Source organism: Cebidichthys violaceus, unplaced genomic scaffold, assembly GCF_023349555.1.
Source record: "Cebidichthys violaceus isolate CVI_PGR_0920_01 unplaced genomic scaffold, fCebVio1.0.p SCAF_195, whole genome shotgun sequence".
Lineage (NCBI taxonomy): Eukaryota > Metazoa > Chordata > Actinopteri > Perciformes > Stichaeidae > Cebidichthys > Cebidichthys violaceus.
Window position 1 is genome coordinate 106479 of NW_027176367.1, and position 23557 is coordinate 130035.

The window sequence follows — 23557 nt, forward strand, 5'->3', positions numbered from 1 at the left end:
CTCTAGCGAGGATAACGTGGTATTTATGGTCTATATGGGTTGTATTCTTTAATTAAACACAGATTAATGTAGCGCCTCTGGTTTTATCTCACGTTTTCATAAAATGTCATGAGTAAAGGTTCTTTCATCAGAGCGGAAGAAGTGTCTGGAAGTGCTTTTGTTTGAACATCCAAATGTTGCCGTACAGTTAGACGCACAAGTCAAGTGTTTAAAATATGACCACCATATGTCCCTCTCTATTACAAATCTTTAAAAAAATATTAAAAAAACATGCCAAATTTTTTGTCAAACATAACTTTCAGCTCCATATCAGAACCAATCCCCAAACTTTGAAGATGTTTTGAATGGCGTAAACTCCACAGAGAGAGAAAAAGATAAAGAGGTCATAGTTCAAGCTTGAAGCTCGCTCTCTTAATGTCCAGGACAAGCTCGATTTTTTGCAGTATGGAGCTTTATGAAGCATGTTTTGCTTCTCTGCATTACATGGTAAAACATGATGGTGTGGGGTATTTCTATATTGGTAGCTGTACTGGCTGGCACCCAGCAAAAGTAAGATATTTCCAACTGAGTTTCATTCCCACAAAAGGTAGTTTATCCTACACTTCAAGTGTGGTGTGTAATATTTTCATCCTGATCACAATCGAGCCTGACCCTTGATATTATTTATGCATCCAGCGGAGCCACTTCTTATTTCGACATGTTGATCTCTATGCTTTACTCTTACGAGCCATCGAGAATGCACTTTAACTGTGTTTGATTGGCTCACATGGCTCCAATCAACTTCTCTTGGCTGTTTGAGAGAAGTCAAAACGCCAAAACCTCAAAACCTTTACAGGCAGCAATCTCTACCACGCTGGAATGCATCGTAAGAAGCGCTTCAAGCTTCCTGCAGGAGGTGGATGTTCACTGAATCAACAAAACTGCTGCAGCTACACAACATCTCCAGCCGACAGAAAATGAAGTTGCGCGTGTTTCGTGGTCACTCGCGATGTTATGTGTGAAGACACTTTTTCCTTTACCAAAACATTTATTCAATTCAAAAATAATTACTAATTTTAACAGAGGCTTAAATTTGGTCCATCACATGTGAACACTCATACAGTTTCAGATTGCCTCTGACAGTTGGCCGCTATTGGTCATCCAGAGTGAAAACATCCACGGCAGCGAACGAGTAAGGCTTGACGGCAGGACTTGTGTTTATTTCAGGAAGGAGCTCAGAGCTGTCTGCAGGCGCGGCGCAGCAGGCCGAAGCAGAGGCACCGACGGCGTCCTCTGGCACAGCTGCGCTCTGGGAGAACGCGGTCGAGGCGCCGTTGGTGTCGGTCACGGTGGCGCTCGAGGGAGCCGAGTGGTCATTTTCGGCCTCTGTGGTGACCGGCCGGCTGGGGGAAAGCGGAGCGGAGGCGGTCTCCTCCAGCTTGCTGTACAACGTCTTCAAGGTCACGGGAACGGACATGAACCTGAGACAGTGTGGGGAGAGATCAGGCTGGGGCCAGAACGCAAAGACTGGTACAGTTCTGAACTACTCCTCTTGTGTTTAAGTCAGTCTACTTTAAATCATAATCTCAATCAGACCCCATGATGAAGGCCTGGAGCCATCATCCTCTTTCACTATAAATAAAAAAGGACTAAACACAAGTTGTGAAGCCATACCTCTTCATGACAGTGGAAAGGTATTCATCTAAAGAGGGATCCCCTAATCCTAGTCCAAACAAAGTGCAGGTAATCTGATTACAATCGCATACGTTCACCAGCACTGTGGAGAGAAAACGAGAAGAAGAAGAAAGCACCAATAAGTCACACAAGTCCGTTTTCTATGTCATTATTTGCATTTATCTTGAAATTATAAAACACTAGGGGCCAAAAAGGATAAAAAAATCCCAATAAATAAATAAAGGCCTTTGTTGTAGATTCTGAAATGCTCACAGACTGCGAGCGAGTCCATGTCAGGTCGGTGGAAGGTCACGGAAAAGCTGGTCTCAGACTCCGGAAGGACTTCGAAGTGCAGGTCACAAACTAAACACGGTGGCAGAATCCATCAACACACCGTCACGTCACCTTTTTCCTGCCAACTTTGTACCGATTGCATGATTTTAAAAACACGTCTCCATACCTGCTCCGTCACACTGGGGAGCGATACAGCTCCTCAGCAGCGCGTTGATGGCACACTGGTGCCGGAGCAGCTCCAGCAGGGCCGGGACGTGGGCCGGGTGGGTGAAGGGAATGCTGTCCGCCACAGTCGCTCTCTGGGAAGGCACCTCCCATGAGGCTCCGGGGAAGACGTAACGGTGCATCGCACCGCCAGGAAGAGGCTGCACGGGAAAACTATTGATTTCACACAGTACGCCTAAAGCTTGAATTATTGAGCTTGCAGAGAGCGCAGGTACCTTTCTGCGTGTCGATCATACATACATACCACTGTGAAAATAGTATCCCGCTCATCTGGTATCTCCCCAGGGCTGTTTGAACTCGGTGAGCGTCTCGTCAGAAGCTTGGGTAAGGGTGCCCACTGCAGGTCAACATCTGGTATGGCCACAGCTAGGAAATATCACAGAGGAGGAACAACAGAGCATGAGAGGGGATGATGCTTGCGGGCCATTCCTTCAAATAATAACAACAAACTTAATTTATGAAGTGCTTTACATGGATGAATGAAGATTAGAACATTTCAGGACTTCTGGCAAATGAAAGCAGGCAAAGAAAACAAATAAAGAGAAGAGAAAGTTTGAGAAGTGATTTGCACAAAGTGTAATATTTACACTGACCTGTAATTTGGCTGAGCTTGTTTACAAAAGACAACATCATTGGTACTGCCGGCTGCAGTTTGAGGAGGAAGCAGGCAGGAAGCGTCTCATACGGCGCCTCAGTCGACGGCAGGAACACGGGAAGACTGCCGCACGACACAATTTCACCACATCAACACCGCCGCGAATGACATTCACATTCACTGTGGGATGCAAAAAATGAAAGTATCCTGTTGCGTAAGAGACTAAACAGCAACATGTCACCCGTGGGGATCCAGCTGTGGAGGCTGTGGGAGCACCGACGCCATCTGAAGCTCGTGAGTCGCATCGCTGACACCCACGGTCACCTGGGCGGCGTGGACCAGCGCCTCTGTAGCGGTCACTTCTTCAGAAAGAAGAGCTTTTTAAAAAAAGGGAAAAGGTACAAACGTTGAGGTCCTTTAAAGCCTCATGCCTTCAAACGTTAACAGGTTCATAAAATAAATGACGGGAGCTTTGACATCTTACGTATATCTGAGCTCTTCATTCCATCAGTCGGGGTGGTATGGAACTGGATCGTCAGGGGGGTATCTAAAGTCATGAATTAAATATTAACTGAAGAAAAAGATGCATGCATAATTTATGTTTTTGCTTCTTCTTGCTATGGACCTTCTTTTCCAGCTATCAGACACCCAATCCTGCCATTGTTGATCATGTCCATTTGGGGGTCTGAGTCCTTCGGCACGCTGAAAACAAATAAATAAATCAAAATCTGCGCTGATTCCGTTAGAGTTGCTACAAATAATTATTTTGATTATTAATCTGAAGATTCAACTTCAAAAAGTAGCGACAAAAGCCTCAAAGTGATGTCCTAAAATTACCATTTTCATCAATAGCAGTCAAAAGCTTATATCTTTAATTTATTATCATATGATAAAAAAAAAACAAGCAGCAAGTCCTCATATTTGACAAGCTGGAGTCTAATATCACAAATCGATGTTTTTATGTCGCTTACCTTGGCAGTTGGGATATTTGCTCCAAGTCTTTCCCGAGAAATTGCATAGATGCAAATAATTTCAATTTAATTTCACTGAAACATAATGAAACACAAATAGTGAACTGAGTGCGTGAGGCCCACAGGTCTGAAGGTGAAATCATACGTTTGGAGAGCAGGCATACTTGTCTCCGGGGATGTTGTACTGGGTGAAGAGGCCCGCCAACTTCATGGAGAACTCAGCAAAATGTTTTGCCCTGCGCCATAAAAATAAAAAAACAGTAGTATCAGCATGTACAACTATTTATCTTTATGTAACCATTTAAATAGCACGGCCCTCTTCATCTGGCAAGCAAAAGCGACAACGTTTGAAATTTATCATCGCTCAAACGCTTACCTCAGCAGCTGGAGGAAGGACTCGCTGGGCTGCAAGACAATTTCATTTTATCGTCACGCAGAGCGCAAAAAGGAGAGCGGCGCGAACGGCAACGTAGTCCACTTACAGCAGGGGATCCTCCATGAGGGGCCACCTTCACCTCCTCCACCCCGCCGCTCGGCAGCAACACCACCTCCAGGTAGAACAGATCCGCTGTCAGGTAGCATGTGGCCTCAGTAATGTGAAAGCCCATTCTAGGGAGGACGGAGAGGGGACGTGGGAGGAAAGTCTGTGCCACCACATTATATTACAAGCGAAAAAGAAGCTCTATAATGAGGATCTTGTTGATTAAAAGAAACATTAGAGCAATACAAAAAAAAAGATCTTGAAAGGCTTTTGAAGTCAAATATCAACTCTCTACCTTTGTTGTTTGGCAATCACCTCCAGACGGGACCTCATGGTGTTCATGGAGGACACTGAAACAAACAGAGAGCAACACGTTAAGCGACATACATGCACTAATACTACTAATACTAATACATAGTGAATCATTGGTATGCTGTGCGTTTACCATGAAACACTTCCTGGAGCCGTTCCAGTGATCGAACCAGCGGCTTACAGGGTTTGGATTCATCTTTGGGTTTGTCCTATGGGGAGACAAAGGGACAAAGCAAAAAAAACAATGGACCGGTTGTGTGGCAAAGTGCTCCTTGTGCAAACAGTCTTCGGTCCTGCCAGCCCATCCCATGACACCATTTGGTTGTTTGCACTTCGGGATCCATGTGTTTTTTGAAAACCAGGGAGGCTGCAGATATGCGAAAATATGTTCTGCATTGCCAGTGCTTTGTTTTTTTTTTTCTGAGAAGCCTTTTCCTATAAAAAAAGTCCTAATCAGCATCACTGCTGGCAGGAAACTGCATGACCAGCCCCAGCTACCTTATCCCCCTCGGACCACACATCACTTCAGACCACCAACTAATCACGTTTCTTTACGAGACTCCAGAGACTGACCGCTGCCAAGCTCCGCTTTGCATTAAATCCAAAAAGTATTATCTATTCCGCCGCTCCACCCGTGACAAATCTAAAGAAAACGAACACGCCCTCTCACAGCCTCAAGCACACACGTTATTATCGCAGTGCTAAACACACACGACATGTTGTTGAGTGGAAAAGAGTAAGACATTAGAATCTGTGAGGCTTTGCGTGTTGGGCCCTAATCTTGTAGCCTGATCATGTACATCTGCAAGAGGAGCATCTTGAAAAAAGAACAAATGGTGATTGTCTTGCCAAAACATGGCCATGGCCAGAAGGCAACCTAAAAAAAAAAACCAACAAACTTTGTTTTTGTTTCAAAGAGGCTCTCTACTCATACTATATGCCATGTGGTTGAAGTGAATCCAAGATACCGTCAATGCACAAACTGACCCGACAACAAAGACAGTGTGTGTTGCGGGTTAGATGATCTCATTCCCAGTGCATTACCACACCAGTTCCTGATGTGCTGCACAGCGTCGTATTAAGATCCAGTAACAAGTCTAATGACTTTCATTTCAGCATTTCTCTGCATAGAACTACTATAAGGACACACCTTCAAGTAACCCGAGGGGTTTGTTGTGATGTGGGGTTGGAATTGCACTGTGGCATTTACAAAACAGGGGGATTTGAAACTAACATGCTGGGTGGAAACAGAGGAAGTGTTCATGTGGGTTTTACCATGCATCGTCGGACAAGCTGAAAGGTTTCATTCCATGTTTTCTCTGCAAATTTCAAGTGCAGCCTGGAGATTCTGGACTCCATGACTAAAGCAATACAAAAAGGAGGAAAACAACAGTCGTTAAAGCTACAACATCCACACTCTTACATTTGCAATTAAGCTTTTCTTCCATCCTAAAGCAGCCTACAGTTGGATTTTGATGACGTTCTTTGTTTAACACCAACATTACCTTGCTCCTGAGAGTCACTCTTGCTGACTTGGCAATAGTCTCCACCTGAGCAAACGTGCCAACAGTTATGCGGATTATCCAATTAATCAATTGTCTTGCAATGTTCAATCCACTGCCCTAAATCTGTGTTTAATGTTCAACCACGATGCAAACTGATTCAGGAATTCCATCATTATTTAAAAAAAACTGCTGGGCGATGCTTTTACTGGTGATAAATGCATGTTACATTCAAGCAGAGTGTTTTCTGGTTGTCTCTCATGCAGGCGGGCGTTGTCAGACGGAGCCAAGCCCACAGGACGTGCAGTCAGTCCGCTGCTCAGTCTCTGGAGTTAGCTATAGGGAGCTAGCCATGAGCTAACAAGCAGCTAGCTCAGTCTCCTCATACTGCCACCGTAATTCAAACGACGTATACCAAGGTGAACAACCGTCTATTACACCGGTAGGTGATGATATTCACATTAACGCTGCTTATGTAACGTCACGTTTGCTCTCTCTTTTTTTATTTTTTATGTTGCATCATTTAGTTGTGATTAGCTGCTCGTTATCGCTTGCTAGCCTTTTTTTTTTTTTTTTTTTTAGCTGTGGCTCGCGAGAATCGACCGAACATCTGTTGCTGGATAACCGATTTTAAAGGATGTGTGTGTGTGTGTGTGTGTGTGTGTGTGTGTGTGTTTTTAATGCGTTATCCGTTATCTGCTCCCCTTCACGGTGATCTCCCTCACATGTTAATTAACGTCCAGGTGTCGTTAACCAGCTTTTGGGGGGGGTTGGTTAGTTAGCTTGTTAGCCACATCGCTACTACCTGCAGTTGGACACCAGCTAACTTGCTAATAAGTTGACGTGATTAGAAGAGTATTTGCGTGTTGCTACTCGTGATTCCAGTCGTCTGTTGGTGTAATAATAAGGTGACATTGTCGCTTGCTCAGCTAAAAGTACAGATGATGTTATTGTGCCGATGACGTGCCTGTGTAATTACCGTTATTGAGCCTATTTCGTGATCCGCTTATACACAGTTACTCACTTGTTTAAGGTTACTTAAAATGCTAAACATGGCCGGATGTGAGTCAACAGACTACATGCTGTTTAAGAGATATATTCCCTTACTATGGCATAGTGAGTGGATATAAACGGTTAAAGTAAAAGGACATTTCCTCGCGCACTAAATCGTAATATTGACTTTTAGTGCGTACACCCCTTTTGTTAATTTGTATAATGACCTGCTGGCTGCACTCCCATCTCTAGCCCTGATCCCCGGAGAGGTCTGTGTGGACCTGTGATAGGGAAAGAGCATTAACACACACTTCATGGCTTTCCCATACTCCTCTTGGACTGTCCAGTAAGGCGGAGCTGACCACTAAATGGCTTTGGCATATGTCAGCTTCCATCCAGTCCTGTCAAGAGTTTGGAAAACTGCTGCCAGATGTTATTAAAAATTACATTTCTTTTTGCTAAATGGCTTTCACAGGGTCCTCTTGGGTTAGTGGAATTTGCCTACTGTTTGTCATGATGTATAGTAGTTAAGTCTACTTATCCATATTTCATCAGTGTGTGGTGGTTTCTGGCATCCAGCAAGTGAACGCTGGCTGTAAAGGAGCATTGCATTCACAGGGCAGCTTCTTATTTTTGCTGATCTATATGAATTAACTTAATGCAGCTATCTTCTTCCACATAATATCTGCATATTGTGTGTGTGTGTGTGTGTGTGTGTGTGTGTGTGTGTGTGTGTGTGTGTGTGTGTATATCGTTTCTTCCTGTAATGAAATCTATTTCTATGACTCTTTTTTTCTTCTTTCTCTGAAGTAAAGGAACAGTGTCCACTCAAACTCGTATCATCTTTCTGCAGGAACACAGCTGCAGGAAGGAGCGATAATTAAAAGCACAGATTATACAGCAGTTTTTTTTTAGTTGTTTTTTTTAAAGACATCAGTCTAGTGCCGCTGCTCATTATCACATTTCATCTCAGTCTTAACCAGGAACAGAGAACAATCCCCTGCACTAATGTAACATTCCCAGTGTAATGGCAGTTTCTCCTGGTTTTGTTTTATCGCCGCGAGACACAGCGATGACTTCGCCATCAAACTGCAGGAATGGAATGTAGAGCCTCGTAAACGATGATGAAACATCTGAGGAGTTCTTTTTTTTCTCTCCCCAGGAATTATCATTCGGCAGCTGGATTTTTTACGGCCTTCATTTCACAATCCCCTCCCTTCACCTTGAACCGTCTACCTTTTTCACACCTCTCGGCACACGGAGCCATGGCAGCTGCTAAGCCAAAAGGGCAGAACTCTCTAGCCCTTCACAAAGTGATCATGGTGGGCAGCGGAGGGGTGGGGAAGTCGGCCCTCACGCTCCAGTTCATGTACGACGAGGTGAGCAACTTGCACCACAACAGCCACAGAAACTCCACATGTCGAAGTAGCAAAGACCAAATCGACCCCAGTTGTGAATGTTGTTGTTGTTTTTTTTTCTCTCCCTGTTAGTTTGTTGAAGACTATGAGCCCACCAAAGCAGACAGCTACAGGAAGAAAGTGGTGCTGGACGGAGAGGAGGTGCAGATCGACATCCTGGACACGGCTGGACAAGAGGACTACGCGGCCATCCGAGATAACTACTTCCGCAGCGGCGAGGGCTTCCTCTGTGTGTTCTCCATCACAGAACTGGAATCATTCGCAGCAACAGTTGACTTCAGGTTCCAGTAGCATATACAATGTCTGGCATCCATTAGAATGTAACGACGGCGACCATTATGCATCTCCTGCGGAAATACAGAAACAACCTTTTTGTTGTTTTTGGACATTTTTGGAACATCATTAGTAGTGTTTTTATTTCCATAATTCATGGCTGAATGACGTTTTGCTTTTGCTGTTGCAGAGAGCAGATTCTGCGAGTGAAGGAGGACGAGAATGTGCCCTTTCTCTTAGTCGGCAACAAGTCTGATTTGGACGACCGACGGCAGGTCAGCGCGGACGAGGCGAAGGCCCGCGCTGAGCAGTGGGGCGTCTGCTATGTGGAGACTTCCGCCAAAACCCGCGCCAACGTCGACAAGGTGCGTTCCGACCAGCGCACGTTTACGCCGTCGATATCTAGCGAACGGGGAGACGTGAACCTGTACTTCTTGTGTGTTTTTTAACAGGTGTTCTTTGACCTGATGAGAGAGATCCGGGCGAGGAAAATGGAGGACAGCAAAGAGAAGAACGGGAAGAAGAAAAGTAAAAGTTTGGCCAAGAGAATTCGAGAGCGATGCTGTATTTTATAGTGGTGAAAGAGAGCAGGCTAGCTGCTGGTGTACATATACATTTCTCAGACTTTTGCATTTATTTTGTGCCCATACCTGACCATGACTTTCCGTTCCTGGCTACCAGGACGTCTGACCCGTGTGTCGGGGAATAGTAAGGTGGCACCCCATGCACCACTTATAGCTCTAACTTTTGATGTGCTGACACTCCAAATACTTTATGTACTCTCTCTCTCTCTTTTACTCTGACCACATCACAGAGTGTAATAACTGGATGGTGTTTGATTTTAGGTCTAAGCTTGACAAGAGGCTAAGCCCCCAAATGTTACCAAACCTTTCATTGTAAAGTTTGATGCGTATAATATATTCGATATATTCGATAAGAATGAGAGCGTCAGAGACGAGGTTTAAGTTGGGGTAGGAAATGTAAGTGAACAGACTCGGTGTAGTGTCAACCCAGAACTCATCAAGTGCCACCAAGGAAAGGTAGTTTGCACCGGTGAATCTATGAAGCATTTTAATGGAAAGTTCGTCATTAAGAGCCGACGTTTGATGCCGTTAACCGTTTGTTGTTTTGCGCCTCAGTTCTTCGAGGTGGTGAGGTTCTGAACACGTATGTCTTCTCAAGAAGTCAAACTTGTCTCTTCCTTTCCTTGTTCTCTTATCATATCAACTAGTTTAAGATATAAGCGCACTAGTGTTTCCTTTTTTCTACTCCCTACGCGTCACTTTGTTGAGTCCTCTCAAATGCACAAACATTGCTCGTTAAATCTAAATCTGTGAGGGATTTTTGCAACACTTGAACTTTTTTCAATTAGAACATTTCAGAAGTTTTTACCTCGCTTGGCCGACGACTTTCATTGCCTTTTTTTTTTTTTTTTTTCCTTCTTCTTCCTGCGATAAAGGAATCCCTGGTGCTCCTGATAAAAGGCGATTCCGTAACACTACATCCTTTACCTGCTGTTTTTAAAACACATGGAGTTAAATCAATTGCTTATAGTCGTGTAAAGATTGATTTTGCCAATTTAACTTTTCCTGGCTCCGATTTTTTTTTTTTAATCGCCAACCGTGTAGTCCCCTTTTCTTTTACTTAAATGTATTTCTTAATAAGGAATTAAGTGTGAATTAATTAATGGGTCGATGAATTTGAAGGCATACAATGTGAAAAAATGAATGCAGGCTCGATAGAAGTCCAAAAACAGTTGCTCTCATACACCAAAGAAGTATGCTAGCTAGTACAAACAAGTGCCCACTTGCCACTGGAAGTGAACGACACCTTGATATATATATAGTGAGCCTAGACAGGAAGCTCTGCACTGTTTGTGTGAACTCTGAACTCTATCTTTGTCAAAGTGGTTGAGGAACTGTAATGGTGAACGGCCTGGGAATGAAATGCGAGGTTTAGTAATTCATGTACAGTGCATCACTGTTGCCTCTCTGTCCATTGTGAATGTGAACCCCCCCCTTTATACCCCTCCTGTTTGCCAGTAATCTTAGCCTGCCAGTGATGTGCAGAGCTTAAAGGCCATTGACATTCTACTTTGTTTACCTTTTTGTCCCCACCGTTCGACGTCTTAATGAAACAGCTGTTCGTCTCCTCGTGCTCCTCGTGTCGTAGTCAATTTACAGGCAAGTGAGGATTAAAGCAGCGTTTAAAAAAAAAAAAAAACACAATGAGAACGCTCTGCTTGACCAAAACGCACTGTGACGTCTGCCCCTCCGATCTCAGTAGTTTCCCTTCATGACTGAGCCACTTCTTGTCTTTTAACTTATTTAAAATAACTTATTTTTGTTGTCAAAGTGTGACACCCCCCCACACACACACACCCCCACACACACCCCCCCCCACACACACACACACACACACACACACACACACACACACACACTCACTCTGATCCAGTTTAAAGAGTAGATGTGTTCATTTACATAAAGAGGATTTCCTCAAACCAATAGGATGCCCGACACTGGAGTCTATGCAAAAAATGTTGTATTTGCAAAGAGGAAGAGAATATGAAGCTTGGAGACTATTCAAACCAGTGTCAGCAAGTTGCACTAGGAGCGTTTCAGCTTTGAGATCTGACCACAGAACAGCTGCTTTTATATTTAAAAAAAAACACTGAACAGCGTCTCATTGATTCTCTGAGTTAAGACTTTAACACTAAATATCTCCTGGCTTTGATTACAGGCTTTGTTTGTCATACATTTCATTGTATTAATTGTACTTTTAAAGAGAATAATGCAAAAGAATGTCCGTGGTATTCCGTGTAAACTGAAAAGCACACAGTAGAGAGAGATTTAAGAGTTTTACAGATATGTTTTTAAAGGCATCCGAATGTTTAGAAGGTGATTAGAGTTAATATGTTTTAAGGGCTAACCTGAAGTACACCACGCCGTGATTCAAACGCACCCGAGAAGTTAAAGTGACAGGCGCAGAAACGGACACACAGAGTGAGAATCCCAGTGTGTCGAGGCGCTCCTCAGCTTACCGTGACATGAACCGCTGCCACCATAGTGCTCGTTTACTCATAACACACGCTTACAGCAGTCGAACTCTCGTTTCAGTGCTTTTTAAAAAGCAAACGTTCATCCATTTTCTGCGTCTCCGTGTTAATATGGCCGACATGTTTTCAATTGGCGAGACGAAAACAGATATTTGTGTGAAAGCTATGAGCAAACTGTCCTGCGGGGTATTTGAATATCTTGTTTTGCCTTTTTATATATATATATAAAAACCCTAAAGAGTAGATATCTGTCTTTTGATTGGATGGTTGTATGTATGTATGCCATCGATTCAATGTCTCCTTCATGTTTACTTATTTTGAACATAACCACTGATGTAGCCTGTTTGTGAATGTAAGAGGTGAAGCTTACATTTCAATTTCTTTTTTTTTTGTGTGTGAGTTACTTGAAAATGGCAAATAAAGTGGATATTACTAATATCATTTTCCAAATGTATTCCGATATTCTTTGTGTGCAGATTTGTGACTTGAGTTGTTACAGTGAGCAGAGGGTTCCTTTGGGACTCATATTTCTGTGAACCTGCAGAACCCGACCTTTTCTATCGATCAGATGAAGGTGAATTTAAAGATTTTTATACCATTAGTTACTGTGAATTACTTTTTTACTGTAATTGAATGTACATCACGTGCAATCGCGGACAGCTTGGGCTCAGCCCATATCTCCGTGTTTACACCATCACACTGATTCTTTGGCACAACTGAACGGACCATATGGTCCTTGAAAATATGCAGCACAAGGTCATGGAGGCGGGCAAAGGGAAGTAATTGATTCACTAGTTCTAGTGCAGACGTGTGTAACAGTTGGTGTGGGCCTTTGATGTTTCGTAACAGTGGAACTTAGAAATAGCATTTAGAGCACAATGCAGACTACTGGCAACACATTTTAATCAAAGTCAAGTCGGTACAAATTGGTAACGTGCCCACATTTCAAATAAACATATCCAGATAATGAGGGAATATATTAGTTTCTAAAAACAGGTGTAAAATTGCTTAAGGCAAATAAATGGGAAATAGGGGAGATGTCTGAATAGTCTCAGTATTTTAGTATATTTTTCTTTTTGCAATACCAGTAATACTTTTAATAATGAATTAATAAATATCAATGTCACTTTAGTTAAAGACTATAATATTGTAGCAGATGCACATAAGTCGTTCGTTTTCACCTGTTTTGTTAATATTTGCACAAGTATTTTATCTGGCATTTAATGTTTAAGAGAGAATAAAAATATTTCCTCAAATAAAGCAAGTTTTCCAATGATCGCGCATGTGGTTCATGAAATAAGATAAAACAATACTCTACCTCTGTGTGTAAATTGATGCATTGATTTGGAAATGTTTATTTTTTTTAATAAAGCTATAAGTTTTGAAAGTAGGGGTTTCCCTTGGCGGTGACGTAACCGCTTATCGGGATTACGCATACGGGTATCATTGGTTCACACCGACGCACAAGGCCTGTAGTTTGAAAGCTGTCTCGGGCCCTGGCGAAGTGTACCGCTAGCCACATTGCGAACAAAGTTACAGTATTTCTTGAAATAAATTCAAGGAATAGTGGAGCCATTTTAGCCCGGAAACACGTCTGCTACTTGTTGGGACCATGCGGCGGTGAGAGAGAGCAACGGCCCGGCGAGATACGTGGAAGCAGGCGGTGTTTCTTTTTACTAGCATTGTTATATTGCATCTTGACTGAGTTGCATTGAACTCCACACGCAAGGAGAAAAGAAAGCTAGCTGGCTAATGTGCTAGCTGGCTAGCGGCGGCTACCCAGCCAACTCGCGTGCTATTCACTTCCTTGTTGCACACTGGAGTGTGATGGAAGGCGAGCTGAAGTTTGTGGAGGGGACACGGAGTTGTTTTACTTCGATTTTAACCACATCTGGTTAATGGATTTACATGCTTGCATGAGCTGCAACATTACAGAAGAACTGGATTTTAAATTTAGAGGGGCTTTGGGCCTTGTGCTTTGACCATGAAATGGAATGCGACTGTCTAGCTTGGACACAGTTAGCTATTGGAAGCTAGCTGGCTAAACCGACTAGCATTAGCTAGCGAAACTAATAGATTTCAGTACCAACTGGCTCTATAACTAAACGGCATATTGTGGACTGTATGTGACGGAATCTACAGGCACCAAGTGTCATGAAATAACTACCATCGGGGGTAACTCACTTTTCTTGAATCTGATACGAGCTAGCTTTGTAATGCTAATGTTAAGCTTTTGATTAAGCTAGGTTAGCTTGCTAGCTTGCTGTCTTAATTGTGAATTTGCTGTTAGCCTGTCGACGTTACACTGCTAAAGCCCAATGTTTTGTTCCACGACACAACAAGGAACATAGTTGTAGTAGAGAATATAATATACAGATATTATTCTCAAACGTGGCTCTTGTGGGGTTTTTTATTTTTGTAGATAAATGCCTAATTCAGAGGTGCTTCGCGAGGGTCGCGGACGGAGCCCCTCTGCTCAGAGGAATGCTAACAGACAGGACAGGCGTAGCAAACCGGGGAGCGGTGCTGCTCAGCGAGACAGACACCGGGAGAAGAGGCGGTCGTCGGCTTCTCGGAGAAAGAAACGCAGACAGACCAAGGGAAGAGACGTGTGGTCCACCGGTACAACGGGAGACCCCGACATTGACCGAAAGGGCACTTTTGATAAAGACGCCGAACTTCGGACATTGGTAGAGTACGATGACGTGAGCTCCCAGTCAGAGAGGTTTTCTGGCAGCCCCTCTCCTAAACTTGACCCCCACGCTGCTGACAGGCTCTCAGTGGACCGACTCAGCGATGGGGACTGTAATGGACCAGCTTCCCCTGACAAAAGTCGCCCGAGAGACCGGGAGGCGGTGTGCAAAGACGGGCAAACACGAGGACCATCCGAGAGGAGCAAGCCAGAGAAGGACTTGCCAAGCAGGAGAAAGGACCGCCAGAGCCGCGAGAGAGACTCCTCCAAAGTCAGGAGTGGAGGTAGCCTTGGTGGCTCTAAGAACCCCAGAGACACTACAAGGAGCAGTGACAGAAATGGTAAAAGGACATCTTCATCCCAGTCCTCGCAAACTGCAGATAAACGGGATTCTAAAAGGCCGAAGAGTAAAACCAGATCTGATAAAGAGCCTCCGTCTGCATACAGAGATGCTCCACAATCCTACAGGGATGAGCGGGAAGACCTCAGGTCATACAGGAGAAGTCCTGGTTTGAAAGCAGAAAGTCCCTATGGGACGTCTTATTCATATAGCTACCAGTCCCCTGGTGGTTATAACCAGCAGATATCTAGAAGAAGTCCAACTTACGGGAGCAAAAGACTCTCTCCCAGCTCCGCATATTACAGCCGGGATGGAGATGGGTACGGGGCGTACGGTGTGTCCAAGTCACCCAGTTCCTACTCCAGCAACAAAAGGAAGCGATCTCCAGCGAGCCCAGCAAACTGGCGCCGGTCCCCGAGTTATGGCCGACACAGTCCGTTTGAACAAGGAGAGTTCGGTTCAAGTCCTTACGGGAACCGCAGGAGATCCAGGAGTCCATACAGAAAGTCCCTGAGCCCAAGTCCAGATGTCAGGTCAGTTCTTACACAATAAGCAAGCTGTGCTTCATATTTCATGGTTCAGGCCTTTGTAGAAATATGCTTAGTTTGACATTCATTCTTAGTGTTTTCTGTCAATATTTGCCTTTCCAAAAACCTTTGACTGGACTGTCCTGCATGTGACATTGGTGTTATATAACTTGCTTTATATGTTCTGTCTTCATATTTAGATATCCACTAGATTTTCTATCTTGTGCAAGATCTATAAACGTGTCCATGTCATTTTCTTTCCAGGCGATCTGCTAGATCACGAAGCAGAAGTCCATATTCATCAAGGCATTCGCGCTCTCGTAGCCGCCACCGCCACTCTCGCTCCCGCAGCCGCCCCTCTAGCCTCTCGCCGAGCACGCTCACCTTCAAAACCAGTCTTGCTGCCGAACTCAGCAAGCAGAAAAAGGTCAAAGCCGCAGAAGCAGCGGCCAAGGCCAAGAACTGCAGCAACACGTCCACTCCGACCAAGGGCTCCTCGTCCGCTCATCAACCCAGCCCGAAGCCCAATCACACATCCAGAAAGGGCCGCCCCCCCTCTCCGCCGCAGCCGGAGAAAGGTCCCAGAACTCCCACGTCGAGCCTGCCCCAGTCCCCCGCCGACAGGTCGGCCAAGAGGACCGCCGAGCCCCCGACCGGCAGGGACAGAGACGGAAAGGGGAAAGATGACGCCGTGCATCGGGACAAAAGGAAAGCACCAGCGGCTGGACAGAGCAAAGAGAAGGAACGAGCCACCGGTCCGCTCATCTCCGCTCTAACATCCCTACCATTGCCCCTCACGGTTCTTGAGCACATGAATAAAGGAGAAAGGTACGAGTGTGTCGTTGTGCCGGTTGTTCTAGAATTCATATTCATAGTTGATTGTCAAGACTTACTCCGTTCTCTCTGTATCTCTGTATCAGCTTGCTCTCAGGGAAGAAAAAGTCGGAGAGAAAAGCCCGTCAGCTTCTTTCCGACTTGCCTCTCCCCCCTGAACTTCCCGGCGGCACGTCTTCCCCTCGCAGCCCACCCGACGACAAGAAGTCCCAAACTCTTCGCCGAAGACCTAAGTATGTCACGGCGCATTTAGTACCGTGTGGTCTTTTCTTACGCCGCCGTTTGCCGTAGGCTCACTTTCGCTTCCACTGAAATATGTATTTTCTTGTGTTTTCCAGAATCTGTGGGCCTCGATACGGCGAGATCAAGGAAACTGAGATAGATTGGGGCAAACGCTGTGTGGATAAGTTTGAGATTATTGGAATCACAGGGGAAGGCACCTACGGTCAGGTGTACAAAGCTAAAGACAAAGACACCGGTGAGTCTTCATTTTGTTACTCCACATCAACATTATAAACCTGGATCCATTCTCAGTGTTATATTGAGGTCGCTGATCTCCCGTTTCTCCCGTTTCACAGCTGAAATGGTGGCTCTGAAGAAAGTTCGGCTGGACAACGAAAAGGAGGGCTTCCCAATCACAGCCATCAGAGAGATTAAGATCCTGCGACAACTCAACCATAAGAGCATCATAAACATGAAGGAGATCGTCACGGACAAGGAGGACGCTCTGGATTTCAAGAATGATAAAGGTACATTATGGTTTTTAAACGGCTCTGTGGTCCCGTCACACAATGCGGATTTTGTTTTGATGGCTAATTCTTTGTTCTCTCATCTCAGGCGCTTTCTATCTCGTCTTCGAATACATGGACCACGACCTGATGGGCTTGCTGGAGTCCGGCCTGGTGCATTTCAACGAGAGCCACATCAAGTCGTTCATGCGGCAGTTGCTGGAGGGCCTCGACTACTGCCACAAGAAGAACTTTCTGCACCGAGACATCAAGTGCTCCAATATTCTGCTCAATAACAAGTGAGTCCTCAGTATTTTCTATAAACAACATGTTTTATTGCACAGTCACACATTTCTTTTCTGGACCACATTAATTCGTTTTTTTTTCCCCCTTCCTATTCAGAGGTCAAATAAAGCTGGCTGACTTTGGACTTGCTCGGCTGTATAACTCTGAAGAGAGGTGAGTCTCCGATGTCCTGAGTGGATGTACACCACACCTGTTGAGCGTGACGATACTAACAATACTTGTCTTTTGTTCTCCCCGTCAGCCGTCCGTACACCAATAAAGTGATTACGCTATGGTACCGTCCCCCAGAGCTGCTCCTGGGAGAAGAGCGCTACACGCCTGCTATTGACGTGTGGAGCTGCGGGTAAGAGCTGTTTGCGTGTCGTTTGTCACTTGATTATCTGCCCCGCTGGTGTTGTTTTATCATGAGTTGTATCTCGTTTTGTCTCTCACAGATGCATTCTTGGAGAGCTGTTCACGAAGAAACCAATTTTTCAAGCAAATCAGGAGCTTGCTCAGCTAGAGCTCATCAGGTAAGTTCAGTCTGAATCATATTAATGTTTGGACTTCAGATCCAGGCGTTGAGCTCTTGACTGGCTCCTACTGAGCACTGCACCCACTGACAAATGGGTTTCAGCTCTCTGAAACAGGAAGAGGGCCTCAATCAACCATAAAGCTTCACAACCACAAGAGGTGTTTTGCTTAGCGGGCGCCACTGGTTGTCTTATGACTGGCCTTGTTGGAGGAAAGGTGAAGGTTGTGATTAATCTAGTGGAGGCTGCCGGGGAAACTTTTTTTTTTTTTTTTTTGCCTTGAGCTGTGCTCAGTGTGAAATATTCTTTTAATTGTTCTTACGTGAGGGAGGAGAGAAAATACACTCTTGTATATTCAAATGTAAATGAAAGCAACAAGTCGGGCCAGTTTTCTGGGTGTTGTCATTTTGAGATGTGTAAAGAGCCTGCTAGGTCCACACATTCTGGTAAAACGAGTTCATTTCTGTCTTTCAGCCGGATATGTGGAAGCCCCTGTCCTGCTGTCTGGCCAGATGTAATAAAACTTCCCTTCTTCAACACCATGAAACCAAAGAAGCAGTACAGGAGACGGTTACGAGAGGAGTTTGCGTTGTAAGTTCACGTGTGTGACGTCGAATTGACGATTTGGCCCTCTGGCGGTGCGTTGTACTGAAATGCCTCTGTTGTCGTCCAGCATCCCTCCGTCTGCCCTGGACCTGTTTGACCACATGTTAAACCTGGACCCCAGCAAGCGCTGCACAGCCGAACAAGCGCTGGGCAGCGAGTTCCTCAAGGACGTGGACCCGGACAAGATGCCCCCGCCAGAGTACGTCTTACTCCGTGCGGCGCGTTCATCCTGCGGTTTGTCACCGGGATTACAATGTTAACGGTTTTCCTATCCCTCCAGTCTTCCGCTGTGGCAGGACTGTCACGAGCTGTGGAGTAAGAAACGGCGGCGGCAGAAGCAGATGCCAGAGGAAGCGGCGGCCCCGAAGGCGCCCCGCAAAGAGCTGGGCCTGGACGACAGCCGCAGCAACACTCCTCAGGGCTTCCCCGCTGCCGGGGGGGTTAAAGCTCCCAATGCGGCCGCTTCTGCGCTGCTGGGTGAGATTAACTGCTGTTTGCATTTCTACTTATTATTATTATTATTATTATTATTATTAGCTTGTCAGCCTCCGGTAAATACTCGTATGAAGAGGTGCTGTGCTGCTGACGCATAATTTGAGGATGATGCAATGCATCCACAACGAGCACAGCTGGAGTTTACTCGGTACTTATCGATCAGTTTTAAAGGTCATGAAGCTTGGATGTTTATCTTTCTTTCCCATATCTTCTTTGGAGGATGTGTGTATAGACAACACACTGAATGGAGCCTCCTTCAATACTGTGTAGTATTCACGCCTATGACTCGTCTAACTTGTTTTCAGTTTTACATTCAGCAGAATGATATTTGGCATTAATACCCATTTGAGATTACAGCTTTTTAATGAATCTTAGCTACAGTCGAAAGCTCCAGTAAAGGCTCGTAAATACATAGATTATATCATCCCAGATGTGTGTTACCAAGGTTAAGAACCTTCTCTCTTCTCGCAGACCCAAAGGGTCCGAACTCCCAGTTGACCCAGGAGCAGCTAGCGGTCCTCCTCAACTTCCTCGGCCAGTCCAAGAGTTCGGCCAACACGGCCCAGTTTGTCCAGTCCATGGGCACAAAGGTGAATCAGGAAACGTTACAGCAGCTCTCCAAAGCCCTCACGCCCTCCGACCCGGCCGAGCCGCCTCCTCCTCCTCAACCCGCGGCGGCGAAGCCTCCGCAGCCCGCCGCCCCGTCAGGCGTGCCCCGTACGCCCCCGATGCCCAAGCCTCCTTCGCCCCCCATGTCCGCGCCGTCGGGTATTCCAGAAGGAGAGGCCGCCGCTGCCACGCAGACGGCCATGACGATGCTGCTGGCCCAGCTCCTCCAGGCTCAGCAGGCTCCGAGGCAGGAAGCGAGCGATGGTGGAGAAGGAGCGGAGAGTACCAACCCAGGAGCAGCACCAGGAGGGCCTCCACCTCCAGAAGTCAAACAGCCACCGGAGCCCAGCCCGGTCTCTCCAGGTAACCCAGAGAAATTCATATTACAGCAGCAACAAGTAGAAATACATTCCAGCACGTAGTACAATGTTGTAATTTCTGTCCTCCAGTGTCTGAAGTAGGGGGCGTGTCCATCCTGCCCCCAAACCAGAGACCACCCGAGCCTCCAGAGCCGCCTCCACATGCCGACCTGGACTACCGGCAGCCGCCACCTGAGCCCAAGACTGGCCACGCTCCACCGATTGCGTCCGCAGGTGGAGGTGATGGAGGGAGACCCCCAGAGCCAGACTACCCACCTCTCCCCACCGCAGAGGGGCCCGGATACGGCGGCGACTACATCCATCCGCCTCCGCCGCCCTTCACCCCGGCAGGGTTCGGGGACGGTTACATGGGTCACATGTTAGGCGGGGGCCTGCCGCCTCACGCTCTGAGGGAAGTGTTCAGCGGACACGGACCGGCTGCCGGCTCCTCGTCTGCTGCAAACGTTCTGGCCCCGGCCCACCCGGACCCCTTCCCCGCAGGAGCCACCGGACCCAGCAGCATGGTGTTCACTGGGGACCAGGACCACCGGTTTAAGTACAATCACAGCCCGTTACCCGTGGAGGGACAGCCTAACCCCAGCGCTATCCACCTGTACAACCACGCCTTGGCCCGAAAGGACGGCGGACCTCCTCCCCCACCAGGACAACCCTGGGGCTCCCCTTCCCAAGTGGGGGCTCCGCCACTACCCCTCGGCTTCGTCCCACATGTGAACTCGACAGCAATCAGGGGACGAGGCCTGCCTTTCTGAAAAGACTGGAACTAGTAAATGGCAGTTTGTGACAATGGACAAAAGGTTAGAGGACTCGGGGTTTTTGAGCCCGAAGCCTCTCAGGCCAGACCGGAGGGATGTGGAGATGCACACTCGGTTTGTAGAAACTTAAATCTGTGTCAGGCATTGTATCCCTCCTCAGTCTGGAATGTGGAGAACGTTGCAGGAGGACAGCCGAATAACACCGGAGGAGCTTTTCTCGCTCATACCATTTTCCTATGTTTTTTTGTAATCTATTCTGCTGTCTTTTAAATTAAACTTTTACCTTTTTTGTGTATACATTTATCAGGCCGGGTACATTTTAAATCTCCTACCTTAGCCTTTCTGTAATTGCTCCAGGGCAGACTAGTATTAATGTTTTGCACTACTGACTGAAGTAGGCGGAAACTATTTTAGCTATGAAAGGAAATTGATGGTGTGCTTTATCTGCACAATTAGGAATCCGAGCAGTAATGTAGTGTCCTCCTTTTTATTATGTTGAAGCGGCGACGGCGGCCCCGCTGATTGGTCGACAGCGTACGTGTCGGCGCAGGGAGCTATTTGAGGAATGAGGACTGTTAGTTCCAGACGGACTGGTAGCACTTGGACGGCTGCAGATAATCTGACTTCATGGAGAAAGGCTGTTCTCATTTGAAATTCCACATGCCTTTTTTTGCCAATAGGTGTTGTAAAAATCATGAACATAACAGAAAAAACAACCCAAGTCAATAAACAATGTCTTTTTGTTTTTTTTGTACTGAAATGATTTTGTCCCTCCTCCTCCTCCTCCTCCTCCTCTGGCAAATGTTTATTAAAGAAATGCCATCAATGAATGATTGTATTTAATTACTGAAAAGATTCTTCTCGACGTCCTCACAGTGATAGATATATTTTCGAGCTGCGCTGGCTTCACAGACGGCACCACTGGATGGCAGTGTCAGCGCTGCGTTACCTGCAGGGTTCTTTGTGGGGCAGATTGACATTCAGCACTCGGTCGTAAGTCTCACTCGAAACCAATAGACCTGAGCCGGCAGCCACTTTTTCACTGTAGCTTAGTCTTGACACGTTTTATATACAGCACTCATAGAATGACAAGCTCCTTGAGTAAATCAATATAATGCAAATAGTCCTCCTGGCTGCATTTGTGACATGAAAGCACTCAGTGTGCTAGAAAAGAAACTGCCAGGTTAGCACTGCTGAGGCTTTTTTTTTTTTTTTTTTGGGTAATGGAGGAGACATGGCTGAGGAGATAGCAGCACACATGACGTTTCAGACAACTTCTACGCAACCTGGAGTACAGATACAGAGCAGCTCACCCGTCAGGATGAAAGAAAGCGTTCCACCAGCTGACGGCTCCCAGCGGACTCCATCTTCAAGCACTTTAACTCGATTCTTTGAACTTAATGGAAAACAGTTTCTCAGAGATCACAAACCAGACCTGCTGAATGCTGCTTCTTAATGCCAACTTTGATAGGAATTCTTCTGGATGTCGGTCGACCTTTTTCTTTTTTTCTTTTTTTTTTTTGCCTTTTTCACCTTCGTCAAACAAGGTGTTGCTTTCAAATATATTCTGCTTCAAAATATTCATTGCATATCACGTTCAGATGAGTTGTTTTTTTTTCCAATAGTGTCTCGCTAAAGAGAATATTAAGAGGTTGATGGAGCATCAAATTAAGGATTCATTTATGAAATAGGTATCTTCAAAGAGATATCAATCCAGTTGGAGCAATTCATAATGTACATCAGTCTACCTTCATACAAATATAGCCGGCTATTATTACAGATTATTAAGAGACTCTCAGAGATGGAAATGTCAGTCCTTACCCTAACTGGCTCAATTTAATAACTATTTAAAAGCCCCAAAACATCGATACAGTCATTTACATTACACTCAGGCGGATCCAAGTGCAAGGACTTACACTAAAACATATTCAAATATTGGGAATTGACATTTAAATGACCCTTACAGGCTGCCTTACTGCTCTACCAAACTATTTAAAGCGGTAGATTTAATAAAAATGGGATTCACTGGAGCCATACATGGCAGCAGCATCGTCCGCTAAATGATATTCTACATGCAGAGAGAGACACACGCCCGTCCTTTTGTTTTTTTACCCATCATATCCACATCTGAATTTGCCACGCGTCACGTTGCCGGTGATGGAAAAAAAGTGATTATCTCAAGAGGGGTTCCGTTCTGCAAAGCTAATTCGGAGCGTGGACGGGAGCTGGTGTGTGATTAATACGGCGTGGATGATGGATTGCTGAAGATCGACGGCCGCTTCAGTGGAGAGACCGGCAGCGTTGGTATTTAGTGTGACTGAAGAAACAGTGGGTACAACTGATGAGCTGCAGGGGCAGAGAGTGAGACGAGGACAGGTACGTCACACCGTGGTGGAGGGCTTATATGCTTCTTTATCTGAGGATTAAGAAAATGTCAGACGGGATTTAAAATAACAAATGCAGATGAGATCAATATACGTTTGAGGTGGAGGAGAATTGGCAATAACAGAGAAAACAAAAACCTAAACAAAAACTTCTCTCTCTCACACACACACACACACACACACACACACACACACACACACACACACACACACACACACACACACACGAATCACTCAACTCGTGAAGGTCTTAAATTGTCTCGATTCAATCACTAACCATGTGCCTAACCTTAAACCTCTTAAAAAAACGTGAGGATCAGCAAAAATGCCACACACGCTTAACTTTAACACTCACGCACATGGTTTTGCAGTGCACACACACACACACACACACACACACACACACACACACACACACACACACACACACACACACACACACACACACACACACACACACACACACACACACTAACAACTGTACTGCCCAGTTGAGGCACTGTGTGGTGCTAAAGGACTGGAAAGCAGTCTGGGGGAAAGAAAAAAAGAAGAGAATTCAGAAGCATCTCAATCCATCATCTTGATTTCATAAAACTTGCAAAACCGAAAGTTATGAC

The 23557-nt window shown here is 45.6% G+C and overlaps 3 protein-coding genes across 3 annotated transcripts; 2 read left to right on the forward strand and 1 right to left on the reverse strand.

The window, feature by feature from the left end:
• Window positions 1-1023: 1023 nt before the first annotated feature.
• med1l (mediator complex subunit 1-like) lies at window positions 1024-6337 on the reverse strand. The gene is made up of 17 exons (XM_068713976.1): window positions 6037-6337; window positions 5807-5892; window positions 4665-4740; window positions 4515-4569; window positions 4221-4347; window positions 4115-4143; window positions 3903-3974; window positions 3739-3813; window positions 3393-3469; window positions 3252-3314; window positions 3009-3144; window positions 2766-2890; window positions 2417-2538; window positions 2114-2312; window positions 1927-2016; window positions 1654-1756; window positions 1024-1460 (listed from the first exon to the last, which is right to left on the reverse strand). The coding sequence occupies exons 2-17, from the start codon at window positions 5888-5890 to the stop codon at window positions 1130-1132; spliced, it is 1764 nt and encodes a 587-aa protein (XP_068570077.1). The 5' UTR covers window positions 5891-5892; window positions 6037-6337; the 3' UTR covers window positions 1024-1129.
• A 1-nt stretch (window position 6338) lies between these two features.
• Window positions 6339-12216, forward strand: ralaa (v-ral simian leukemia viral oncogene homolog Aa (ras related)). Its single transcript, XM_068713978.1, has 5 exons — window positions 6339-6475; window positions 8189-8405; window positions 8517-8725; window positions 8908-9082; window positions 9170-12216. The coding sequence occupies exons 2-5, from the start codon at window positions 8292-8294 to the stop codon at window positions 9290-9292; spliced, it is 621 nt and encodes a 206-aa protein (XP_068570079.1). The 5' UTR covers window positions 6339-6475; window positions 8189-8291; the 3' UTR covers window positions 9293-12216.
• Window positions 12217-13271: 1055 nt separating this feature from the next.
• On the forward strand, window positions 13272-21386 carry cdk13 (cyclin dependent kinase 13). Its single transcript, XM_068713979.1, has 15 exons — window positions 13272-13950; window positions 14198-15340; window positions 15599-16162; window positions 16255-16401; window positions 16507-16646; window positions 16747-16917; window positions 17006-17195; window positions 17299-17355; window positions 17444-17545; window positions 17637-17714; window positions 18189-18305; window positions 18388-18519; window positions 18601-18797; window positions 19287-19787; window positions 19874-21386. Exons 2-15 carry the CDS (start codon window positions 14202-14204, stop codon window positions 20551-20553), a joined length of 4215 nt encoding a protein of 1404 aa, XP_068570080.1. The 5' UTR covers window positions 13272-13950; window positions 14198-14201; the 3' UTR covers window positions 20554-21386.
• Window positions 21387-23557: the final 2171 nt, after the last annotated feature.